At 35.0% G+C, this 21,810-nt stretch overlaps 1 protein-coding gene across 8 annotated transcripts in view; it reads left to right on the forward strand.

Annotated features, from left to right (window-relative positions):
- The window catches only part of KDM4C (lysine demethylase 4C), a 502,779-nt gene that overhangs the window by 438,121 nt on the left and 42,848 nt on the right, over positions 1-21,810 (forward strand). For all 8 annotated transcript variants that reach the window (XM_074197494.1, XM_074197496.1, XM_074197492.1 and 5 more), the window contains one exon: positions 6,396-6,566. In XM_074197494.1, the coding sequence (XP_074053595.1) occupies positions 6,396-6,566 (171 nt within the window). The remainder of the gene's footprint in view (positions 1-6,395; positions 6,567-21,810) is intronic.

Below are 21,810 nucleotides of genomic sequence, written 5' to 3' on the forward strand. Positions count from 1 at the left end.
TGATGATCCAATAAAGAAGACTAAGAAGGAGCAGTCAGATGGGAAGGAGGAAAACAAGAAGAGAATAATGTCATAATAAAACTCAAAAGGGGAGACCATCCTTGCTCTCCTCTTCCCCAACTGACTGCTCCTCCTCAGGTCAACAACTTAAATGTAATGGATAGGTCAAGAACAATTAGGGCCAAGAAAAGATCATCTAATTTGGCAATTAAGAAATTATAGGTAGCTTTGGAAAGGGCAGTTTCAGCTAAATGATGAAGTCAACTAGGAATGTAAAGGGAGAGGAAAGTAGAAACAGATTTTTCCAAGTCATACTACTTGTTGAAATTTAGAAGTCACAAACTCTCTGTGCCTCTTTTTACATATTTTTCTTTTTTCTTTTTAGTTTTTGCAAGGCAATGGGGTTAAATGACTTGCCCAAGGTCACACAGCTAGGTAATTTTTAAGCCTCTGAGGCCAGATTTGAACTCAGGTACTCCTGACTCCAGGGCCAGTGCTCTATCCACTGTGCTGCCTAGCCGTCCCTTCCTTTTACATATTTGTAAAAAGATGAGTTTAGATCTAGTGACCTAAAGATCTTTTTAAGTTCCAAACCTGGGAGATAGGGAATACAAATTGCTAATCCTTGGTGCTAATTTCTTTCTATTTTTTTTCAAAGTTATATAATAACAAGATTTGTTAGAGAAAAAATGCATAACCATAATGAATGTGAATGGGATAAACTTATCCATGAAACATAGAGTGGTAGAAGGAATTCTAAAGCAAGATCTAATCATTTCCTACATTTAATATATACATTAAAGTATGAACAGTAAATTTGAGGGTTTGAGGTTGAATCTACTCTGCTTCATCTGAATAAAAATGACAGAATGGAAATCATGATCTTAAAGCAGAGTTAAAAAGAGATATGTTCAAGAGCATTAAATAGGGAATCAACAATGCTTAAAGGCACAATAGATAATCAAACAAATATATATTGCTTCAAATAACAGTTTCTACATACAATCAGTTTTGCAGTTTAACAAAATACATGTTTCCCTAAAAATCACTGCCCTATTCAAGATTCTAGAATAAAAAACCATGTGGCTTATGGGAAATATGAAATAAGGGAAATAACACTCAAAAAAAATCTCTCAATGACACAGAAGAGGCAGATACCTGGTAAAAAACAGTAGTACGGTTTTATATTTGTTAAATAGCTAAGAAATTTTAAAAAAAATACATTAAGTAGTGGTGTTATTCCTGGCCTTGAATTGTTGCCACACTCATATCTCAAAGTCAGTTGCTAGGCACCAGAGATTCATCTGCAAGCCTTCAAATTCAGAAATGGCAGGATAATTTGGGGATAGAATGTATGATTACAAATCAAAACTAGCCCTGTTCCACTCACATCTGCTACTGTACCAGAAGATAATGAAATAAATCTGACACTTTACCTTGAAAAAGACCTAAATTTTGCTTGTGGAAGTGAAAAAAAATGGAAGTCTGTGAGCTGTTATGAAATGCCATAATTTTCTCTATTCTTTTTTCTTGGAATGAAGTCATATAAACATAATATTCAAATTATGCTCAAATTGTTCCCTAATATGTCAATTACATTAGGAAAAACTAAGGTTTTCAAAACAAGCATTAAAGCAGAACTAACTATGATTAAAGGAGAAATTCATTGATTTATGAGACTACCCAGATGGCAAGACAATGATCACAGGTAATGTCAATGTGCCTCCTTCAGACTTAGTTTTAGTATTAAAAAAAAAAACCCATAAAGGATCTCCCCATAATATTAGAAAAATTAGATGTGATACCTTATTTGATGGTTTTGTAACCATAATCACATATTAGGGATCATAAAGAGTATGCTTATTTTTAAAGCTATCATGCACCTTTCCAAAAAACCTGATAATGTGGTGGGTCATTAAAAAAAATGCAGAAATGTGCCCAAAAAGGAAGAAACAGTAAATAGAACCTAATATGATAAATATTATAATTGAAAAAAGAAATAGGAATAGTTGCCACATATGGATACTAAATGATACTATCTTAAAGAATGAGTGAATCAAAGACTAAATCATATTATAATAGTAATAAATCATATTATAAATATTATCTTATCAAAGTAGTAAAATACTAATAAATTATATTATAAATAATCATAGCAATGAGACAATAACATTTAAAGAATGCAGCTAAATTAATCTTTAGAGGGAAATGTTTATCTTTTCATACTTTAACAAAGGCAAGAAAGAAAAATCAATGAATAGAAAACTAGGAGAATCAATTTGTTAATTCATAAGTAAGCATTGAAGATAGTTTGAAAATTAAAGAAAAACTTAAGAAAACTGAAACCAGGAGACCATTGAACAAGTAAAGTAAAAGGTTAGTTTTCTAAAAGAAAGTTTACAAATCCATTAGTTAGTTTACTTAATTAAAAAGAAACAGAAAAAGTAAATTACCAATATCTAAAGAGAGAAAGGAAAATTGCTGAGGAATAAAGAGGAAGTAAATTATGAAATGCTACCCAATTATATGCTAAGAAATCTGAAGATGAAGTGAATAAACAAACACTCAAAAAAGTATAATTACCCAAATTGACAAAATCTAAACTACCTAACTTCAGATGAGGAAATTGAGCAAGTAATGCAAATGAATTTTGGAAGAAAAAAATTTACCTGGTCTAGATGGATAAACAAGTAAATTATATCAGGTAGTAATCCAAGACTACAAACCCAAATGCCTTGATGGACTATGTTCCTCCACGAATAGATGACTACTGCTTCTCAGGGTTCTAGAGGTAACACTGAGTAACCTTTTTTTTTTCCTGGTACCAAAGCTCTTGAGCCCCATTAATGTCCTCTCCATTGATTATTTAAATCAGAATTAATTTACGAAGCAGATATAATCCACAGTTATAGAAACATCCCCCCATAGAAACATACCCCCACCCCTGCACCATTCAGGCACACAGTACACTTTTATACACCCAAGTTCCCTGAGAAAAATTCTCTCAAACTTAGAATATTTGGTTAAAGGATGAACTTATAAGTCTAAGTCATTACATTAGTTTTCTCCATTCTTGGAGTTGTTATGAAGTTTCCTTTGATGTAGAACATTCTGCTGGGTAGCAAAGTTCAGAACCTCTAGCTTTCCTCAGTGCATCTATTGTGATCAGCATGACTCTCCACTCCTGATTCTGATGCTGCCCTCAGCTACTGATGCTCTGGAGAATCAGCTATCTTCATCCTGGGTGTCAAATAAATAGAAATGGATCCTTGCAAGAGAGTGTTAGCATAGGAAAACCCACCAATTAACATCATCTGTTATATTGCAATTTTCTCTATTTTATTAAACTTTATCAAATTTTGATAGAGAAACTCACATGGAAACTTAACGTCTTTAGCCTTTTAAAGTTAAGGAAATTGTTCCTTGAGTCATAAGGGAAATGAGGAGAAGAGAAACATGTTTCTCTGTCTGCAAGGGCAGTTCCTTCTTTAGAGTCCTTCATCACAGGATTTGACCACTACTAGAATATGTGATTCCAAACTGAATTGCTGAGTTATACAAAGTCAGATAGATGAATGGTTAGACTACTGGACATAGAGTCAATTAGATCTACGTTCAAATCCTGCCTCAGAAACTTAATAACTAAATGTCATTCTTAGCTCTAAATCTATGGTTCTGTGGTCCTATATACAGATTACCATCTCTAACAAAAATTAGAGGAGATTAGAAGGCTATTAACTTTGACCATTGTGGTTATGGGACAATTTGTAGGCAGACATAAAAATGCCATTTCAACTGTTATGTCTTTGATAAAAGTCTTTGGCAAAATCTATAGACAATTCACACAAATCTGAGTCTATTAGCCAGTCTCTAATAGACATGTATGTTGCCAAAGATATGAACAATTTTCAAAAGAGGAGGTTGCCAATAACCACCTGTAAGTTGCTGAAAATTTAAAACTGCTATGGTTAGAAGCTATAAATAATATTCTAAGGCATTCTTCGTGCTCATTAAACATTTTTAATGTTTTATGTTTAAAATGTTTTAAGATGGGAGAATGTATTGTATAATAATTGTGGAAAGACTAAGACTAGGTTCAGCAAATCACTGTTATTGAAATTGTGACTTGGATTCATCTTTTCTGAAATCTTTTGGATTTGTCTATTCTGGAATTTTGCAAGAAAAGTTACTCATTTTTTACTTGTTTCACTTCTGGGACTATACATATCAGAGAAGTAGCACTACATACTTATAGCAGCAGTACTTTTAATATTTAAAAAACTGGAATCAAAATATGTTGGAACAGCAACAAAAAAGAAATACAATTTACTTGTCTTTAGGATTTCAGTTCAATAAATATCACCTTTATAAAGTCTTTTCTTATCTCCTAGATTAATAAGGACACTCGTTTTCAAACAGAAATTCAGTTAGCTGTTTGTTTTATTACACTAAATGTAACATTGTGTTATTGCTATATATGTGGTGTTGTCTCTATCTTCCAATAATAGATTGTAAACACTTTGAGAGTAAGAACAGAGTCTTATTCCAGTTTTGTGTATTCCCCAATACCTAGTGGAATACATTATTTTGTAATTATTTTTTAAAACTACATAATATTGTAAACATACAGAAATAGATCGTGTTAGCTTAGACTATGGTTTTCCAAAGGCATAGTTTGAAGGAATTTAAAGAAAAGATAATTTAGAGAAAGGATAATTTAATAAACTTAATTGAATCACCATCTGCTTTATCTAAATCCTAAGCAGATATATTCAAATGCAATAAATATCTAATGGATGGCAGTTTCAGTAAAGCATGTACTGGGAAGAAGAAATGACCTGGTTTGGATCCAATAGTTACAGTGTGATTTTTAGGTCAATGTGAATATTTCCCAAAGAGGAAAATCAGTTTGAAGCAAATACTACTAAGATGAAGCACTGACATGGACTAAGTCCAAGCCATTGTTTTGTAAAATTTGCAAATGCAAAAGTTTTATAATTTTGAAGACAGTCATCACTCCTGGTATTTTATTATTACATTTAGTGGTCTTTTTTTTTGTAAGGTTAGAAACATTCTAAATGGGGGAAAGGAGTAAATTGGTAATTGGTTTGGCATCTGCCATACAGTATCTTCAAGCTGTTTCAGTAAACATTTCTAATTCAAAACATTTGTTCTGAAAAAAGACATAGCATTTAAATTCCTCTAGGCATATTAACATAATCTTTTGTCAAAAAATTTACATGCCCCAGCTGCTGTCAGAGGCCTATTGAATTTTACCTAACTAAGGAAATGAAGGGCAGAGTGTGGAAAGAGGCCCCCTTGTCTTATTAGCCTAGTGGCAGACTTTGATTTCAGTCCTCCACATGACAGGATCGCTGCATATATATACAGGAGGCACATTTTTCCAAGGCATGTGTGTATATTCTCTTGGTCTCCGACAGACAGTATGCATTTGACTACTTATGTACTCCCTTGCTACCCTGGGAATGCTAATCCATGATATGAACTGTCTTTTGGGATTTTTTGCTTTAATCCTGCAAGGATATATGATTCTATTACTGTGTTTGCCCTCCTCATCTTAATAGCCAGCCTTGCTGAGATACTAAGGTCAGCCCTCTTGGTGATGAGCTTTTCTACCTTCAAGTAGACTGATCCTTAGATACTAACCAGTTTTTCTCCCATCTCAAACTCAAAATCATTCCAGCATTTTTCAGACCTATGATAAAGCACCAAAGTAGGATTTTAGTACAGGATGATTATTATTATTTTAACTAACGATTAACTTCAATGTAAAACTATTTTAGATTAAAGTTTTCCTAGTCCAGATCCAGAATCCTATACACTATTAGCCCAGTTCAATTAAACATCTTAATAAAAATAATTCTTTTCAGCTAGTTAAGTTGACACATTCCTGGTCTGGGGAGGAAAGGGCTAGTGAATCACATGAGCTTTGGAATTCTAAATTGCAATAGATTAATGGTGACTGGGCATCTGTACTATCTGGCACCAGAATGGTGAATCCCTATGAACAGGCCAGCACTACCTAGGATAATTAGACTGCCTAAAGAAAGATAAACTAGCCTAGCTAAGAAATGGAGCATGTTAAAACTTCCATACTGAGGATAAGTAAGATTGGTAAGTAGCTACAGCCCTTCCAGCCTGGGTGAGATAGGAAAACAAAGTTTTTAAAAATAAACCCGACATTTCCTGACCACAGAAATGGATATTTTTAATGATTGGTCAAAATATGTAAGCTCCTTGATATCAGGAACTGTTGCATTTTTGTCTTTGTGATTCCTCAGGATTTTTGCTCAGTGTCTTGTAAACAGTGAGTAGTTAATAAGATTTGTTGATTGATTCTCTTTCCCTTTTTTGTCTCTTCATCCACATGAAAGAGATCCAAAGCTTGTGAAAAGGCAATAAGTGTTGGTCAGACTGTCATCTCAAAGCATCGGAACACAAGATATTACAGCTGCAGAGTAATAGAGGTGACGTCCCAAACCTTCTATGAAGTTGTATTTGATGATGGTTCCTTCAGCAGAGACACTTTCCCTGAAGACATTGTGGTGAGTATGTTTGATAAAATAGCTCTGTGTTTCTGTGTGTGTGTGTGTGTGTGTGTGTGTGTGTGTGTGTGTGTGTAAATTTAAGCAAACTCTATTCCTCAGGAACATTTCTTTTGGCCTTAAATTTGACTTAATATTCAAATCTTGTTTAGTCTTCCCAAACTTCTTATTCTAATTAGTATTCATTCTTTCTCTGAGAGAATTCAACTGATCATTCAGATTCCATTACTTAAATGAGAAATGTATCAGGCAAAACTTGTGAAATAAGAATTCACCCATTCTCTTCTTTAGAATATTCACATTTTGGGCAGCTAGGTGGTATAGTGGATAAAGCACCGGCCTTGGAGTCAGTAGTACCTGGGTTCAAATCTTGTCTCAGACACCTAGCTGTGTGGCCTTGGGTAAGCCACTTAACCCCATTTGCCTTGCAAAAAAACCTAAAAAAAAACCAACCCTAAAAAAAAAGAATATTCACATTTCTTAAATTTTTATTGTAATGGAAATACTGCTTTTATTAATCTTTCTTGATAGCACATTTATATCTATGGATGTTCAATGTAATATATTGTAAGTGGGGAAACCATGAAGCAAAAGTAATGTATTATTTGTTGGGTTCCTTCAATGCAATGTAGGCTAGGGTTTCCTCAGTAGTTAGTACTTCCTTTTAAAAAAAAAATTAAAATGTCTCTGAATACATTTATGATTAAAATAGAGTAATTCACATTTTGGCAAGCTATTTGCCAGAAGAATATTTGTATAGGAAGACTGTTGAAAATAGCATCAAATTATATTACACAAAATAAAATTTATTTGCGTGTGATCATTGTCTTCCTTTCTTGTAATCACAAAGCAAATTCAGAGGGGATAAATTAACTGATGTTTTTATATTATTTGTACTTTAAAGTAGTTTTTAATGATTCTTTTTTAACATATTAGGAACAGCTAAATATTTAATGTGACCTTCCTTACGATTGTTTGTATTTACCTCAATGATTTGTCTCTCATGAGGAATTTGAAATATTGATCTACCCAACTTTACAATGCTAATATTTTTAAAACTTTTAAGAAAGACAGGTACATAAACACAAATAATCTTTTTTTAAAAGATGGGAAAATAAACAACCTATACAATCTATTAAAGTCATTCATTTACATATTGTTTCAAAGCCTTAAAGTAGTTGTTCCATTCCATATGATCATAACTATTGGTGGCCAGTAAATTACTTTATTTATTATTACTCTATTTATTAGACTCAAAAGTTTGGATTATGGCAGTTAGCTGCAAGAAGAACCATGTCTAATTGTTAGTCTAACAAAGGAGTTTACTACTCAGGGTACAAGCATGTTACCAAAAATAAAATAAAATAATGGCTTTTCTGGGGACACTAAGCATAGAGACCATACTGCTGAGATTACAAGAGAGATAAAACATATGAAAGTTCTGAGATGTTAACCATGAAGGATTGACCAAGGGCTCCCTGAGGGGACAGACTGTGCCATTTTATATAATCTCAATTTTTCTTGGATAAAATTGTTTCTTCAGGAACTCCATTCATTTTGGTAAGGCATTTCATAGAAGGATGTTTATAATAGACAAACCAAAATTTGATCTAATTGTGTCATAGTATTTTTTTTAGTAACCATCATTTTAAACTTAATAGGAAGCAATACAGAAAAAAATGAATATGTCATTTCTTATGACACATTTATTTCCAGCAGACTACTAGTGCCCTGTACATAATTAATAGCTACTAAATGTTTTTTTTAGTGAATTTAATTGACTTGCATGATGGAGTGAAACAAGTAATAGAACTGGAATTGGAGAAGGTAGATTTTAATTTCACTTCTTTTGCTTAAGTCTGTGTGACTCTGGGCAAGTCACTGAGCTATCTTAGCTATAGTTTCCTATTCTATAAAAGGAATAGGTTAGATCTTCCGGCCAAGATGGTGGAGAGAAGACAGGCACAGTTCTAAAGTCTCCTGAACTCTTCCCCATCTATCACATGAAACAAACCTCTTAGAAGAAATCCGACCCACAAAACCCAGAAAGAAAAGCCAGGAGAAAAAACATCTACCTCAGGATTTGTCTCCCACAGCAGCTTTGGCCGAATTCGGGTTGGTGAGTCTTGGGCTCAGAGGGAGGATCAGCCCCGATCAGCCAGATCAACAGCTGAATTAGAACCGGGAGTCTGAGGGCCGGAGAGCCGGACCTGCTGGATCAGTGGTGGGGCTGGATCACGGGAGCATGAGTCCATGGGAGAGCTGAGGCACTGATGTTGGAACTGTCCCCTGGGAGATCCCAGATAGGGCTGGAGTGGGGGAGGGAGTTCTGGAGCAAGAAGGATTCTGACACCATCTCTGGGCCCCTCTGGTCTGAGTCCCATTACAACTCAGACTTCTTCCCTTACAAACAAATGCAAACTGCTTCTGCCTCAGGCCCAGGTGTGTGAGCAGAAGAACCAGCCCAGCTGAGAAATGACCTCAGGCCAGGGTAAAGCCCACCATTGATTGAAGACAAAAGAATTCAATAGCTTCAATTCCTCCCTTCTAGGAAAGGGAGAAGGCCTCAGCCAAGGTCACAGACACTCCAGAGAAAGCAACTAGTACCTCCTACTGGCCAACCAGAGAAACTGCACACAGTGAGTAAAGCTTTTAGCAATCCCAAGCCCCAAGAACCAGCCCCTCCCCAACTCAGGTCTTAGCAAAATGAATAAGGGTCAGCGGAAAGGTGGATCCATAGAAAAATACTTGGAAGGGAAAGACCCTAACTCAGAGACTGGGAACCTCTGAGGAGAATACAAGCTGGTCTTCAGCACAGAAAGACTTCCTTGAAGAAATAAGGAAGGAGTTTAAAAATCAACTGGAAAATTTGGGAGAGACAATTAATACCTTGCAACAAGAAAACAAAACCTTAGAAAGTACAATTGGACAGATACAAAATGAGAATAAATGTCTCAGATCTTCAAATGGGCAAATGCAAAAAGAAATTAATTCTCTCAAAACATCAATTGGTCAAATGGAAAGCTCTTTCAAAAGTAGAATTGACCAATTGGAAAAGGAGTTGCAAAAGGTTAATGAAGAAAACTCCTCCCCGCAAAAAAGAATAGAGTCTACAGAAATGAATGACTCCATGAGACAGCAAGAGTCGGTGAAAAAAAATCAAAAAATAGAAAAAATAGAAGCAAATGTAAAATACCTCATCAACAAAACCACTGACCTCGAGAATATATCAAGGAGGGGCAACCTGAAAATTATAAGACTTCCTGAAAACATTGAAGAGAAAAAAAGCCTGGACTTAATATTACAGGATCTAGTGACGGAAAACTGCCCTGATATCATGGAATCGGAGGGCAGAGTAGTTATTGAAAGAGTACATCGATCTCCACCAGAAAAAGATCCTAAAAAGAAAACACTAAGGAATGTTGTGGCCAAACTCCAGAACTATCAGATAAAAGAGAAAATCCTGAAAGCAGCCAGAAAGAAACAATTTAAATATCAAGGAGCCACAGTAAGGATCACACAGGACCTGGCTGCATCAAAATTAAGGGATCAAAGGGCCTGGAATGAGATATTTCGAAGAGCAAGAGAGCTTGGAATGCAGCCAAGAATCTACTTGCCTCCAAAGCTGAGCCTTCTCTTCCAGGGAAAAAGATGGACATTTAATGAAAGGGAAGAATTCCAAAAATTTCTGATGAAAAGACCAGAGCTAAACAGAATATTTGGACATCAAACAGGAGGTTCAAGAGACATATGAAAAGGTAAAAAAAAATAGTGGTGGTAAAAGGAAAGAAAAAATGCAATCCAGTAAGTTGAAACTGGCTATATCCTAGCATAGGGGGATAAAAGATTCTCATAAATCTTGAGAATTGTAACTCTAACAGAGAGAATATACCTAGCCAGAAATGATGGACATTCATGACCTATCCATGAGACTGCTATCTAAAGAGATGTAACTGGCTTTAACCCCACTTGGGAGAAAGACCCTAATAACTCTCAGGAATTTTGACTCTACTCAATAGAATATACTGAATTAGAATGGACAGACACTCAGAATTTTCTGTGACTTAGATAGAATGATCTAAAAAACACTACCTCCTTAAAAAGGGGGACAGGAAAGAGAAGGGAGGAGGGAGGGGAGTGAATGGGGTAAATCTCATTACACTAAGAGGTACCAAAAAAACCTATGGTAATAGAGGGGAAGAAGGGACCAGAGCAGAAACACCTGAATCTTCTTCTCATCAGACTTGACTTAAAGTCAACCTACACATACTCAGTTAACTTATAAAACATCTAACTTTTCAAGTATTAAAAGGGGAAAATCAGAGCAGGGATGGAGAAAGGGAAGGAGAATGGGGGGGAAGGGGAAATAACAAAAGGAAGGGAAAAGGGAAAAAGGGAAAGGGGAAAGAAAGGGGAGGGTGTGATATAGGAGGGCAAACACACTGAAGGGGGTGGTATTCAGAAACAAAATACTGGGGAATATGGAAAAAGGGGGGGAAGGGGGAAAAATACAGATGGAGGGAAGATAGCACAGAGGGCAATAAAGAATTAGTAATCATAACCTTGAATGTAAATGGGATGAACTCTCCCTTAAAACATAAGCAAATAGCAGAGTGGATTAAAAACCAGAATCCTACAATAGGCTGCTTACAAGAAACTCATTTGAAGCAGAGAGATACATATAGAGTAAAGGTAAAAGGTTGGAGCAAAATATATTTTGCTTCAGCTGAAGTAAAAAAAAGCAGGGGTAGCAATCCTCATCTCAGACAAAGCAGCAGCAAAAATAGATAGCATTAAAAGAGATAAGGATGGAAACTTTATCCTCCTAAAAGGTACCATAGACAATAAAGTCATTTCAATATTGAATATATATGCACCCAATGGGACAGCACCCAAATTCTTAGAGGACAAGCTTAAAGAACTACAGGATGACATAGACAGTAAAACTCTACTGGTGGGAGACTTCAACCTCCAGCTATCAGATCTAGATAAATCGAATCATAAAATAAACAAGAAAGAAGTTAAGGAGGTAAATACATTGTTAGAAAAATTAGATATGGTAGACTTATGGAGGAAACTGAATGGGGATAGAAAGGAATATACCTTTTTCTCTGCAGTACATGGAACTTATACAAAAATTGACCATGTACTAGGACATAAAAACCTAATGATCAACTGCAGAAAGGCAGAAATAGTGAATACATCTTTCTCAGATTACAGTGCAATAAAAGTCATATGCAATACTGGGCCAAGGAGATATACACCCAGAACAAATTGGAAACTGATTAACCTCATTTTAAAAAAAATGAGTGGACCAAAAAACAAATTATAGAAAGAATTAATCATTTTATCCTAGATAATGATAATAATGAAATAACATACCAAAACCTATGAGATTCATTCAAAGTGACTCTCAGGGTATATATTATAGCTCTAAATGCTTACATGAAGAAATTGGAGAAAGAGGAAATCAATGAACTAAACATGCAACTAAAAAAATTAGAGAATGAACAAATCAAAAATCCCCAATTAAATACTAAATTAGAAATTTTAAAAATTAAAGGAGAAATTAATAAAATCGAAAGCAAAAAAACTACTGAATTAATAAATAAAACCAAAAGTTGGTATTATGTAAAAACCAATAAAATTGATAAAACTCTGGTCAATTTGATTAAAAAAAAAAAGAAAGAAGAAAAGCAAATTGCTAGTATCATAAATGAAAAAGGTGAACTCACCACCAATGAGGAGGAAATTAAAGTAATAATTTGAAATTATTTTGCCCAATTCTATGCCAATAAATTTGATAATCTAAGTGAAATGGATGAATATTTATAAAAATATAAGTTGGCCAGGTTAAATGAAGAAGAGATTAAATACCTAAACAACCCTATCTCAGAAAAAGAAATTCAACAAGCCATAATTGAACTCCCTAAAAAAAAAATCTCCAGGGCTTGATGGATTCACAAGTGAATTCTACCAAGTATTTAAGGAACAATTGGTTCCAATCCTATATAAACTCTTTGGGAAAATGGGGAAAGATGGAACTCTGCCTAACTCTTTCTATGAAACCAATATGGTACTGTTACCTAAACCAGGAAGAGTTAAAACAGACAAAGAAAATTATAGACCTATTTCCTTGATGAATATAGATGCAAAAATCCTAAATAAAATCTTAGCAAAACGATTACAAGTCATCACTAGGATAATACATTTTGATCAAGTAGGATTTATTCCAGGGATGCAGGGTTGGTTCAATATAAGGAAAACTGTTAGTATACTCAATTATGTCAACAACAAACCTATCAAAAATTATATGATCATGTCAATAGATGCTGAAAAAGCTTTTGACAAAATGCAGCATCCACCTATTAAAAACACTAGAGAGTGTAGGAATAAATGGACTGTTCGTAAAAATAATTAGCAGTATCTATCTGAAACCATCAACAAGCATTATATTCAATGGGGAGAGGCTAGAGGCATCCCCAGTAAGATCAGGGGTGAAACAAGTATGCCCATTATCACCACTACTATTCTATATTGTATTAGAAATGTTAGCATCAGCAATTAGAGAAAAAAAAAATTGAAGGAATTAGAATTGGGAAGGAAGAGACAAAACTCTCACTCTTTGCAGATGACATGATGGTCTACCTAGAGAATCCCAAGAAATCATCTAAAAAACTACTGGAAACAATTAGCAATTTTAGCAAAGTTGCAGGTTATAAAATAAACCCTCATAAATCCTCAACTTTTCTATATATGTCTAGCAAGATACAGCAGGAAGAGCTAGAAAGAGAAATCCCATTCAAAGTAACCTCAGACAGTATAAAGTATTTTGGGAGTCTATTTGCCAAGACAGACTCAGAAACTTTTTGAAAGCAATTATAAAACACTTCTCACACAAATTAAATTAGATTTAAATAACTGGGAAAATATCAACTGCTCATGGATAGGTAGAGCTAATATAATAAAAATGACAATTCTACCAAAACTAAACTATCTGTTTAGTGCCCTACCAATCAAAATTCCAAAAAATTACTTTAATGAGTTAGAAAAAATTGTAAGTAAATTCATATGGAGAAATAAAAAGTCAAGAATTGCCAGGAGCTTAATGAAAAAAAAAGTGCAAAAGAAGGTGGCTTAGCCCTACCTGATCTAAAATTATATTATAAAGCATCAGTCATCAAAAGTGTGTGGTATTGGCTAAGAAATAGCGTGGTGGACCAGTGGAATAGACTAGGCGTAAAAGCAGGAGATGATTATAGTAATCTGCTGTTTGATAAACCCAAAGAGTCCGGCCATTGGGATAAAAACTCCCTCTTTGATAAAAACTGCTGGGATAATTGGAAGTTAGAATGGAAGAACCTTAGATTAGACCAACACCTCACACCCTTTACCAAGATAAGATCCAAATGGTTACAGGACATAGACATAAAAAACAATACTATAAGCAAATTAGAAGATCAAGGACTAGTCTACCTGTCAGATCTATGGAAAGGGGAGCAGTTTATGACTAAGGACGAGTTGGAGAACATCACCAAAAACCAATTAGATGATTTCGTTTACATGAAATTAAAAAGCTTTTGCACAGATAAAACCAATGTAACCAAGATCAAAAGAAATGTAGTAAATTGGGAAATAATCTTTACAACTAATGATTCTGAGAAAGGACTCATTTCTAAAATATACAGAGAACTGAGTCATATTTCTAAAACAAAAAACCATTCCCCAATTGACAGATGGTCAAAGGATATGTAAAGGCAATTTACAGATGAGGAGATCAAAGCAATCCATAGCCATATGAAAAAATACTCTAAAACATTAATTATTAGAGAAATGCATATTAAAGCTTCTCTGAGGTACCACCTCACACCTCTCAGATTGTTCAGTATGACCAGGAAGGATAATGATCATTGTTGGAAGGGATGTGGGAAATCTGGAACACTATTACACTGTTGGTGGAGCTGTGAACTCAGCCATCCCTTCTGGAGAGCTATTTGTAACTATGCCCAAAGGGCAACAAAATGTGCTTACCCTTTGACCCAACAATACCACTACTGGGTCTATAGCCTGAAGAGATTATGAAAAAGGGTAAAAACATTACTTGTGCAAAAATATTGATAGCAGCCCTGTTTGTGGTGGTAAAGAATTGGAAATCCAGTAAATGTCCTTCAATTGGGGAATGGCTTAGCAAACTGTGGTATATGTATGTCATGGAACACTATTGTTCTATTAGAAACCAGGAGGGATGGGATTTCAGGAAAGCCTGGAGGGATTTGCATGAACTGATGCTGAGTGAGATGAGCAGAACCAGAAAAACACTGTACACCCTAACAGCAACATGGGAGTGATGTTCAACCTTGAAGGACTTGCTCATTCCATCAGTGCAGCAATTGGGAACAATTTTGGGCTGTCTGCAAAGGAGAGTACCATCTGTATCCAGATAAGGAGCTGTGGAGTTTGAACAAAGTGCAAGGACTATTCCCTTTGATTTAGAAAAAAACCAGATATCTTATTGTCTGGTCTTGTTACCTCTTAGACTTCTCTTCTCTTTAAGGATACGATTTTTCTGTCATCACACCCAATTTGGATCAAGGTACAACATGGAAACAAAATGAAGACTGACAGAGTGCTATATGGGTGGGGGGAGGGAAGCAAGATTGGGGGAAAATTGTAAAACTCACATAATATCTTTAATAAAAAATAAATTTAAAAAGAAGAAATAGGTTAGATTAGATGCTCCCAGGTATTCCTTCAAGCTTCAAATTGAATTATTTTTGGAAACCTAACACAGTGAGGCACAAAAAATATTTGACTGAAATTTCCATCTCAGACTTCCAGAACTTTTTTCCTTCAGGCAGCTATCTCTTACTTTCTGAATAACCCTAAAACTTTATTAGAATTATACTTTGACTACACTTTGGGAAAACATTTTTGAGCATTTTGTACTTCCTTCCACATGGTCTACTTTGAAAAATCTTTATTTGATGCTCCTTTTCTATTAATTTGTACTATCCTTAAAATGGAACAGATATTTGCCCACACTCAACAATCATTTGTCTTAGTGATCGGAAGCAAAGTTTAAGGCCATTATGGAGAGTAGAGGCTAGTACTGATAAGAAACTATTTGTGAGAGGGAAAAACTTGCATGCTTTGGAGAGAGAAATATATATTTTTTTTAGTGTAGTTTGGAAGCTTGTTAAGAGTGTCTACTGTCATTTTGGGATGTCAGAAAAAAAAGTAGGAAAGACTTGACTGTTCAGATTTTAAGATAGTCGTTCCAGAGAAGACATATAGAAAGGGACCCAGTGGCTCCCAATTATTCCTGGTGTTAAATACAAATTCAGTCGTTTTGGTATTAAGCCCTTTCATAAACTGACTTAAACATCACTTTCCTGCTTTATTATATACATTATACCCATTTATTCACTACTCAGTCCATCAAACTGCCTTTTAATGCTGTTCTTCATATACAACATTCCCTCCTTTCATCTCTATGTGTTACTCAGAATTTTCCTGTGCCTGGGCCCTGTTAGAATATGAACTCTTGAAACCAAGAATGCTTTTGTTTTCATCTAACATGATGCCTGCACATTTTAGGAGCCTAATAGATGCTTGCTGTTGTTTGAATGTATGTTGAAGTAATTGATAGAAATTATTGTCCCCAGTATAGTTCTGTTATATGCAAAAGATATAGGTTGGTTGAGAGCCACTTAGAGCTGCCTAAATGAAGAAATGAAGAATTAGAAAGCTTTCAGTAAACACATTCTATATACTTGCAAATGAAAAATATGATCAACCCTAGATTTCAAGAAGCTCACATGCAAATGAAATTTGAGAACCAGAACTTTCCTTCACATTCTGGCTACCTTTTTAGTAAATCTACTATTGTCTTCCTTCTGTTCTGCCATCCATCTTCCCAGCCTCATCATTTTGATTGCCCAGGCTGCCCCAATACTATGTATTGTGTGCTTAAATCAATTTTTCTATAAAAGCAGCATTTCAACAATTAGCTGAAACATGTGATAATCTTATACCAACCAGAATTCCCTAAATCTAAATCCTTGACCATTTATTAGCTAGGGAGAACAATTAAAACTATATTATATCACATTTTTTTAAAAAATCAATAGAACCTTTGGGAAACTATGCAGTGCTTTTTAATGACTCCAAATTTCTCTCTCAAAAAAGCCCATCTGTTTAGCCTCAGTATGGTATATAATTTCTAAAGAATTAAAATTGTCCATCTCCCATAGGGCAATGAAGTGGCAGATGGTGGGCTTAAGAAGACATACTATCAATGCTTTTTAGAATCCTTTGAAATTTACTCTCCTAAAATCTTAAGGAACAAATTATTCTATATCTAATGTACTTCTCTTTAATTAAAATTTATATGACAAAATGGTCACTTGTCCTGCAAGTTCCTACTCTTGCTACTTCAACTATTTCATCTTGCTTGATCATTGAATCAACAAACATCACTAATGTGCCAGACATTATGCAAGAAATACAAGTAAAATGAAACAGTCCCTACTTACAACAATTTTATATTTTAATGGAGATTATCTATAGGTTCAGAATAAATATAAAAAGAATGCAACTTGCAAGAAGAGAGAATGAGGGTCTAAACAGTTATTTTCCTATACTTCAACCTTTTGAAAGATGAAATTACAATTAACACAAATTAGTGCTTCAGTTTTGGGTGCAGTGAGTACACAAATTTCCAGATAATTGAGACCCACTATTACTATAGTATCCCTCTTTTGAACTGGCTTGATTTATTCATATCTCCAGAGGTTAGCAAGTAACTCAACACATTGTAAGCTCTTCATAAATCCTTGTTGACTGGCCAATTTGGTATACATTGTTTAAATATACCTTTATTTAGTGTCTTTGAGTAAAATAAATCCTTCTAGGTCCAAATTCTAGTTGGGATCCTGTTCCATTCTGTTTCCATGATATCAAAGCAATCACATTTTCTTCCCTGCATTTAATTCCCTAGGCCATGCTGCTGATTTACATATACTTTGTATATCCACTTATAAACATCTTAGGCCATGAGTTTTATTGCTCTCTTCTTAGATATTGTCTTGCCTGAATTACTAGTATTGTCTCTTGCCATTCTTTATCATACATGCTACTAGATGTGTGTAGGCACTTTTCTGTTTGCCCTTTCTGCAAATTAAAGCTCCTTAATTAGATTTTGAAAACTTCATTGAAGTGTATATATTTTTTTATCAGGTTCAATTATTGATGCACTTCATTCCTTGCCAAAGAGCCCACTATTTCTTTGTTTTAAGCAGTCTTCCTCACATCCATTTTCTTTTTGTTAGCTTACCATTTAGCTTTCTTTTCTGCCTTATTTAATTAGCAGTTCCTGGGACCTCAAGATCTTCAGTTTTTATTTTTTTCTTCAGGAGGAGAAAAGTTTTCACTAAACATCTTGTTAGCCTTGCTTCCTACAATCTTTCTGATGGTATGATCCATCTGCCTGTTATTCACCAAATGGGACATCAAGGGTTTTCTCCTCTCATTAACCCTTAGTCAATCCTTTATGGATGTCCCAGGAAGATAGTGGACTGGTGCTAACTTGTTACTCTTCAATAGAGTCTCCAACTACCCTTATTTTTTTTTAATCATTATTGACTATCTTCTCATCTGATGGCTCCTGTAAATCTTAAGTACTATTTTTTGAAACGCAGGAATCTATTTTTTTTATCAACAAATGTTAATAAATTCCAGCATATGCCGGTTGCTATACTGCCTCCAAACGTAGTCCAACTCATCCTGCTTCAGAAAGAGAATCATACCATACAGATTCAAATAATCAGTGGTTCTTCTCCCCCTCCCCCACCTTCCAATTTATCTACTACATAATTTCCTAACAGATGAAAATTCTCTTCTACCTCATCACACCTCTTTTGCTTCTTTGTTTCTTTCTTCAAATTCTCTTGTTCTTTCAAGAAATATTTCATTTTCTTTGATAATTTAGAGAGAAATAGTGCCTCCTCAAATCTTTCACTTTCTCCTAGAGGACAAAGATCAACTGGCACTTTGTACATAAATGAGTGTTACATGAAATAATTAAACCACAGACATAATACCTGGGTCACAAAAGAATTCTCCTTGCTCTCCATCTTTGACTGAATGAAATTCTACAGGTATCTTGTATCTTCTTTTTGGTATTTCTCTCAACTAACTTTTGTGGCTACCAAGTGTGATAAAAAGACTCTTCTCAGGACATTAAAGTAACTCTATCCATCCATCTTATTCTAATTACTACTAATATACAGGTATTTCATTTTATTTTTCTGGACCATAGATTTGTCTTGGGAAGCAAGATTTATTTAAAAAGGACAGAAAGAGGCAAGACACATGCATACAAGCCATAATACAATATCCAGATGTTTTACTTCAGAAATTGTCTAAAAAATTTCTGTTCAGGAGAACACCTGCAGAATGTGTATATCAGTACAGTTAAACTCAGCATGCTATCTGAAGCTGTCAGATGAAGTAATAAATGATATATTGCTATATGACTCAAACTGTTAGCTTTGGAAATTTCGACACAATAACTGTTGATTTTTTTTTAATCTCCTATTCTCTGAAACAGAAGTGTATCCACCTGAAAGAACTCAATAAGCATAGAAATACCAGCGTCCCTTTTTTTAACCAACAGACAAATCCAGAAGCCTTTAGTATGATTATGCTGACACTAATGTGACTACCCCCTTTTAGTACCAGCCCCAAGAAAATATTCAGTGTGTTGAGAATGTTGAAGCCTGTGCTCCATCACTCTGTGACTAACTGCACATTAAATTCACTGCTGATCATGAGAAGAACAGGGCCATTTAGAAATTCGACTGCAAGAGTCCATCACTGCAACTTCCACAGTGGCCTGCTGTAATTTTCAACAGCTGTTGAAATATAAAAGAAGTACCTAGAAAATAAACTAGGACAAGACTGGAGTTTACACTAGCACAAAGCAGACCTTTTAGCTCTTCAAACAGCTTTTTGTTTGTGTTGTGTTAGATATGGAATCAATTTCTGGCTTTGGAACTCCTTTACCTCTTAACCAATTCTGTCTTCTAGTCTTACTGAAACTTGGACAGGTAAACTATTATCTCTGAAGAAGTATGCTTCAATATTGTACCCCATATGGATAATTTCCTGCAAGAATAACATTAAAACAAATTTCACTATTTTCTCCCACTAGCAGCAGTCCCTATTAGCATTTCTACTTATTTGAAGTGATTTTCCCACAATCTTTGCTACTAATTGTACATGAAAGAGTTCATAATAATGGTGGGTTTTGTTTGTTTTGTTTTGTGTTTGTTTTGTTTTGTGTGTGTGTGTGTGTGTCTGTGTGTGTCTGTGTGTGTCTGCGTGAGTGCATGTACGCACGTGCACCTGTCCTTGGGAGGGTATGGGGACAATAATGGACATATGATTTTATTGGAGCTAAGGAAATTTCTTCTAGGGCAACTGATCCATAAATCAGACAACCATATGTACACTTACCCTTTTACATGGTAGATTTCCTCAGTGTATTTTAAGGTTCTTGAGAGCAGGAGCATTTTTTTATTTTTGTCATAGTATCTAAACACTGTGCCCTGCATGTTCCCAACTTTCACCCATATGTACTTCTACAATCAATGTAAAGAACCTCTGGTATGGAAACTCCCTAGTCAAATACACATTTACAAATTATATTCTTATTAGAGAATTGACTAGAGTACTAAGAAGGTAGGTGACTTGCCCAAGATCATAATGCCAATATGTATAAGTGGAACTTGAAAACCTATACTACAGATACTGCCAGACATTGATAGAAAAATATCCTTATCAGGCCATATGTGTCAGGTGGTGACAAACTTTTTAAAGGCTATGCACAAGGGAAGTTCAAGAAATTCAAAGACTTTCCATTTCCCCACTTTTCTCATTAATCTGACTTAGCTATCCTCAACAGGTCAATACTTAGAAGCATCTCCAAAAAACTCAGTTTCCCTATAAGCCCTCAGGATGATATGGATATCTCAATGTCAGAGATAGTCAAGAAGTCTCCTTCTCCGGAGTGGGCCTCCATCTTCTCTTAGGATCCTATCAATTGGAATTTTACCCTGATCAGGTACTAGTGAGGGGAGATAATTCAAGGGTACTAAATGGCAATCCAGCCAATGGATTTTGACTGCAGTGGGTAGACTCAGCTAAATGGAACCTTAATATAAGGGAACTAACTACTAGGGGCTATAGTGAGAAGGTTAAGGTGATATGTGAATGTGGGACACCTAGAAAGTCAGGCAAGGAGTTTGGACTATTGTCAGGAAAGTAATTAGAAAGTACTGGAAATGTTGAAACATTGTTGGGAAATAATGAACAGAAGATGTATGTAGGCAATGTTGTAAAGAATCACTTGGGAGTTGGGGTTAGACTTATCAGGAAAATTAGTTAGAAAATAACAAAAATAATAGATAATATTCTATGAGACTGCTGTTACCAAGAACTAGGTGACAAAGTAGACAGAATGCTGGGCCTGGAATCAGAAAGACCTGAATTCAAATACATGTGTGCTGTGTGACCCCAAGCAAGACACCCTCTGTCTGCCTTATTTTCCTCTACTATAAAATAGGTATAGTAATAACACCTACCTTAAAGGACTGTTGTAAAGATCAATGAGGTAATAGTTGTAAAGTGCCTGGGACATAGGTTATTTTCCCTTCCCCTTCCCCTTCCCCTTTCCCTTCTCTCCTCAACTCTTACAAATGGGCAAAGGCTTTGAATTTATTTTCCAGTAAAAATGATTGTGTGAGAGTTACTGAGTATAATTCCTACCTGTAACATTCTGGGCATTTAAATTTTGAGTGCCCCAGGAAAATCTGTAAAATCTCAAGTTGCAGAATAGGTACCAGTCTATACTCATGAATCTTCTCATTAGAAATTCCCTATAGCTATGAAATAATAGGCCTAGTAAAAAAAAAACCCAACCCAAAAAAGTATGAGATGCTCCTATGCCCTCAGCTTTCACTATTCAAAAGGATTTGTTATTTCATCTCTTAAGATCTTTACTCTAGTAATAACAGTCATCGTCCATCTTATGCACATCAATCTTGTATGACTCCTAACAACATTCTCCCTGAAGTCAGTCATAATTTGGTGTTCTTTCTTTATTGTGCCTGATATGGGGCAAGGAGTACGGTCTAAGTACATAGATTACATAGTAATCAGCCCATTTCTTTTAATTCTACCT

The sequence above is a fragment of the Macrotis lagotis genome, chromosome 8, assembly GCF_037893015.1.
Source record: "Macrotis lagotis isolate mMagLag1 chromosome 8, bilby.v1.9.chrom.fasta, whole genome shotgun sequence".
NCBI lineage: Eukaryota > Metazoa > Chordata > Mammalia > Peramelemorphia > Peramelidae > Macrotis > Macrotis lagotis.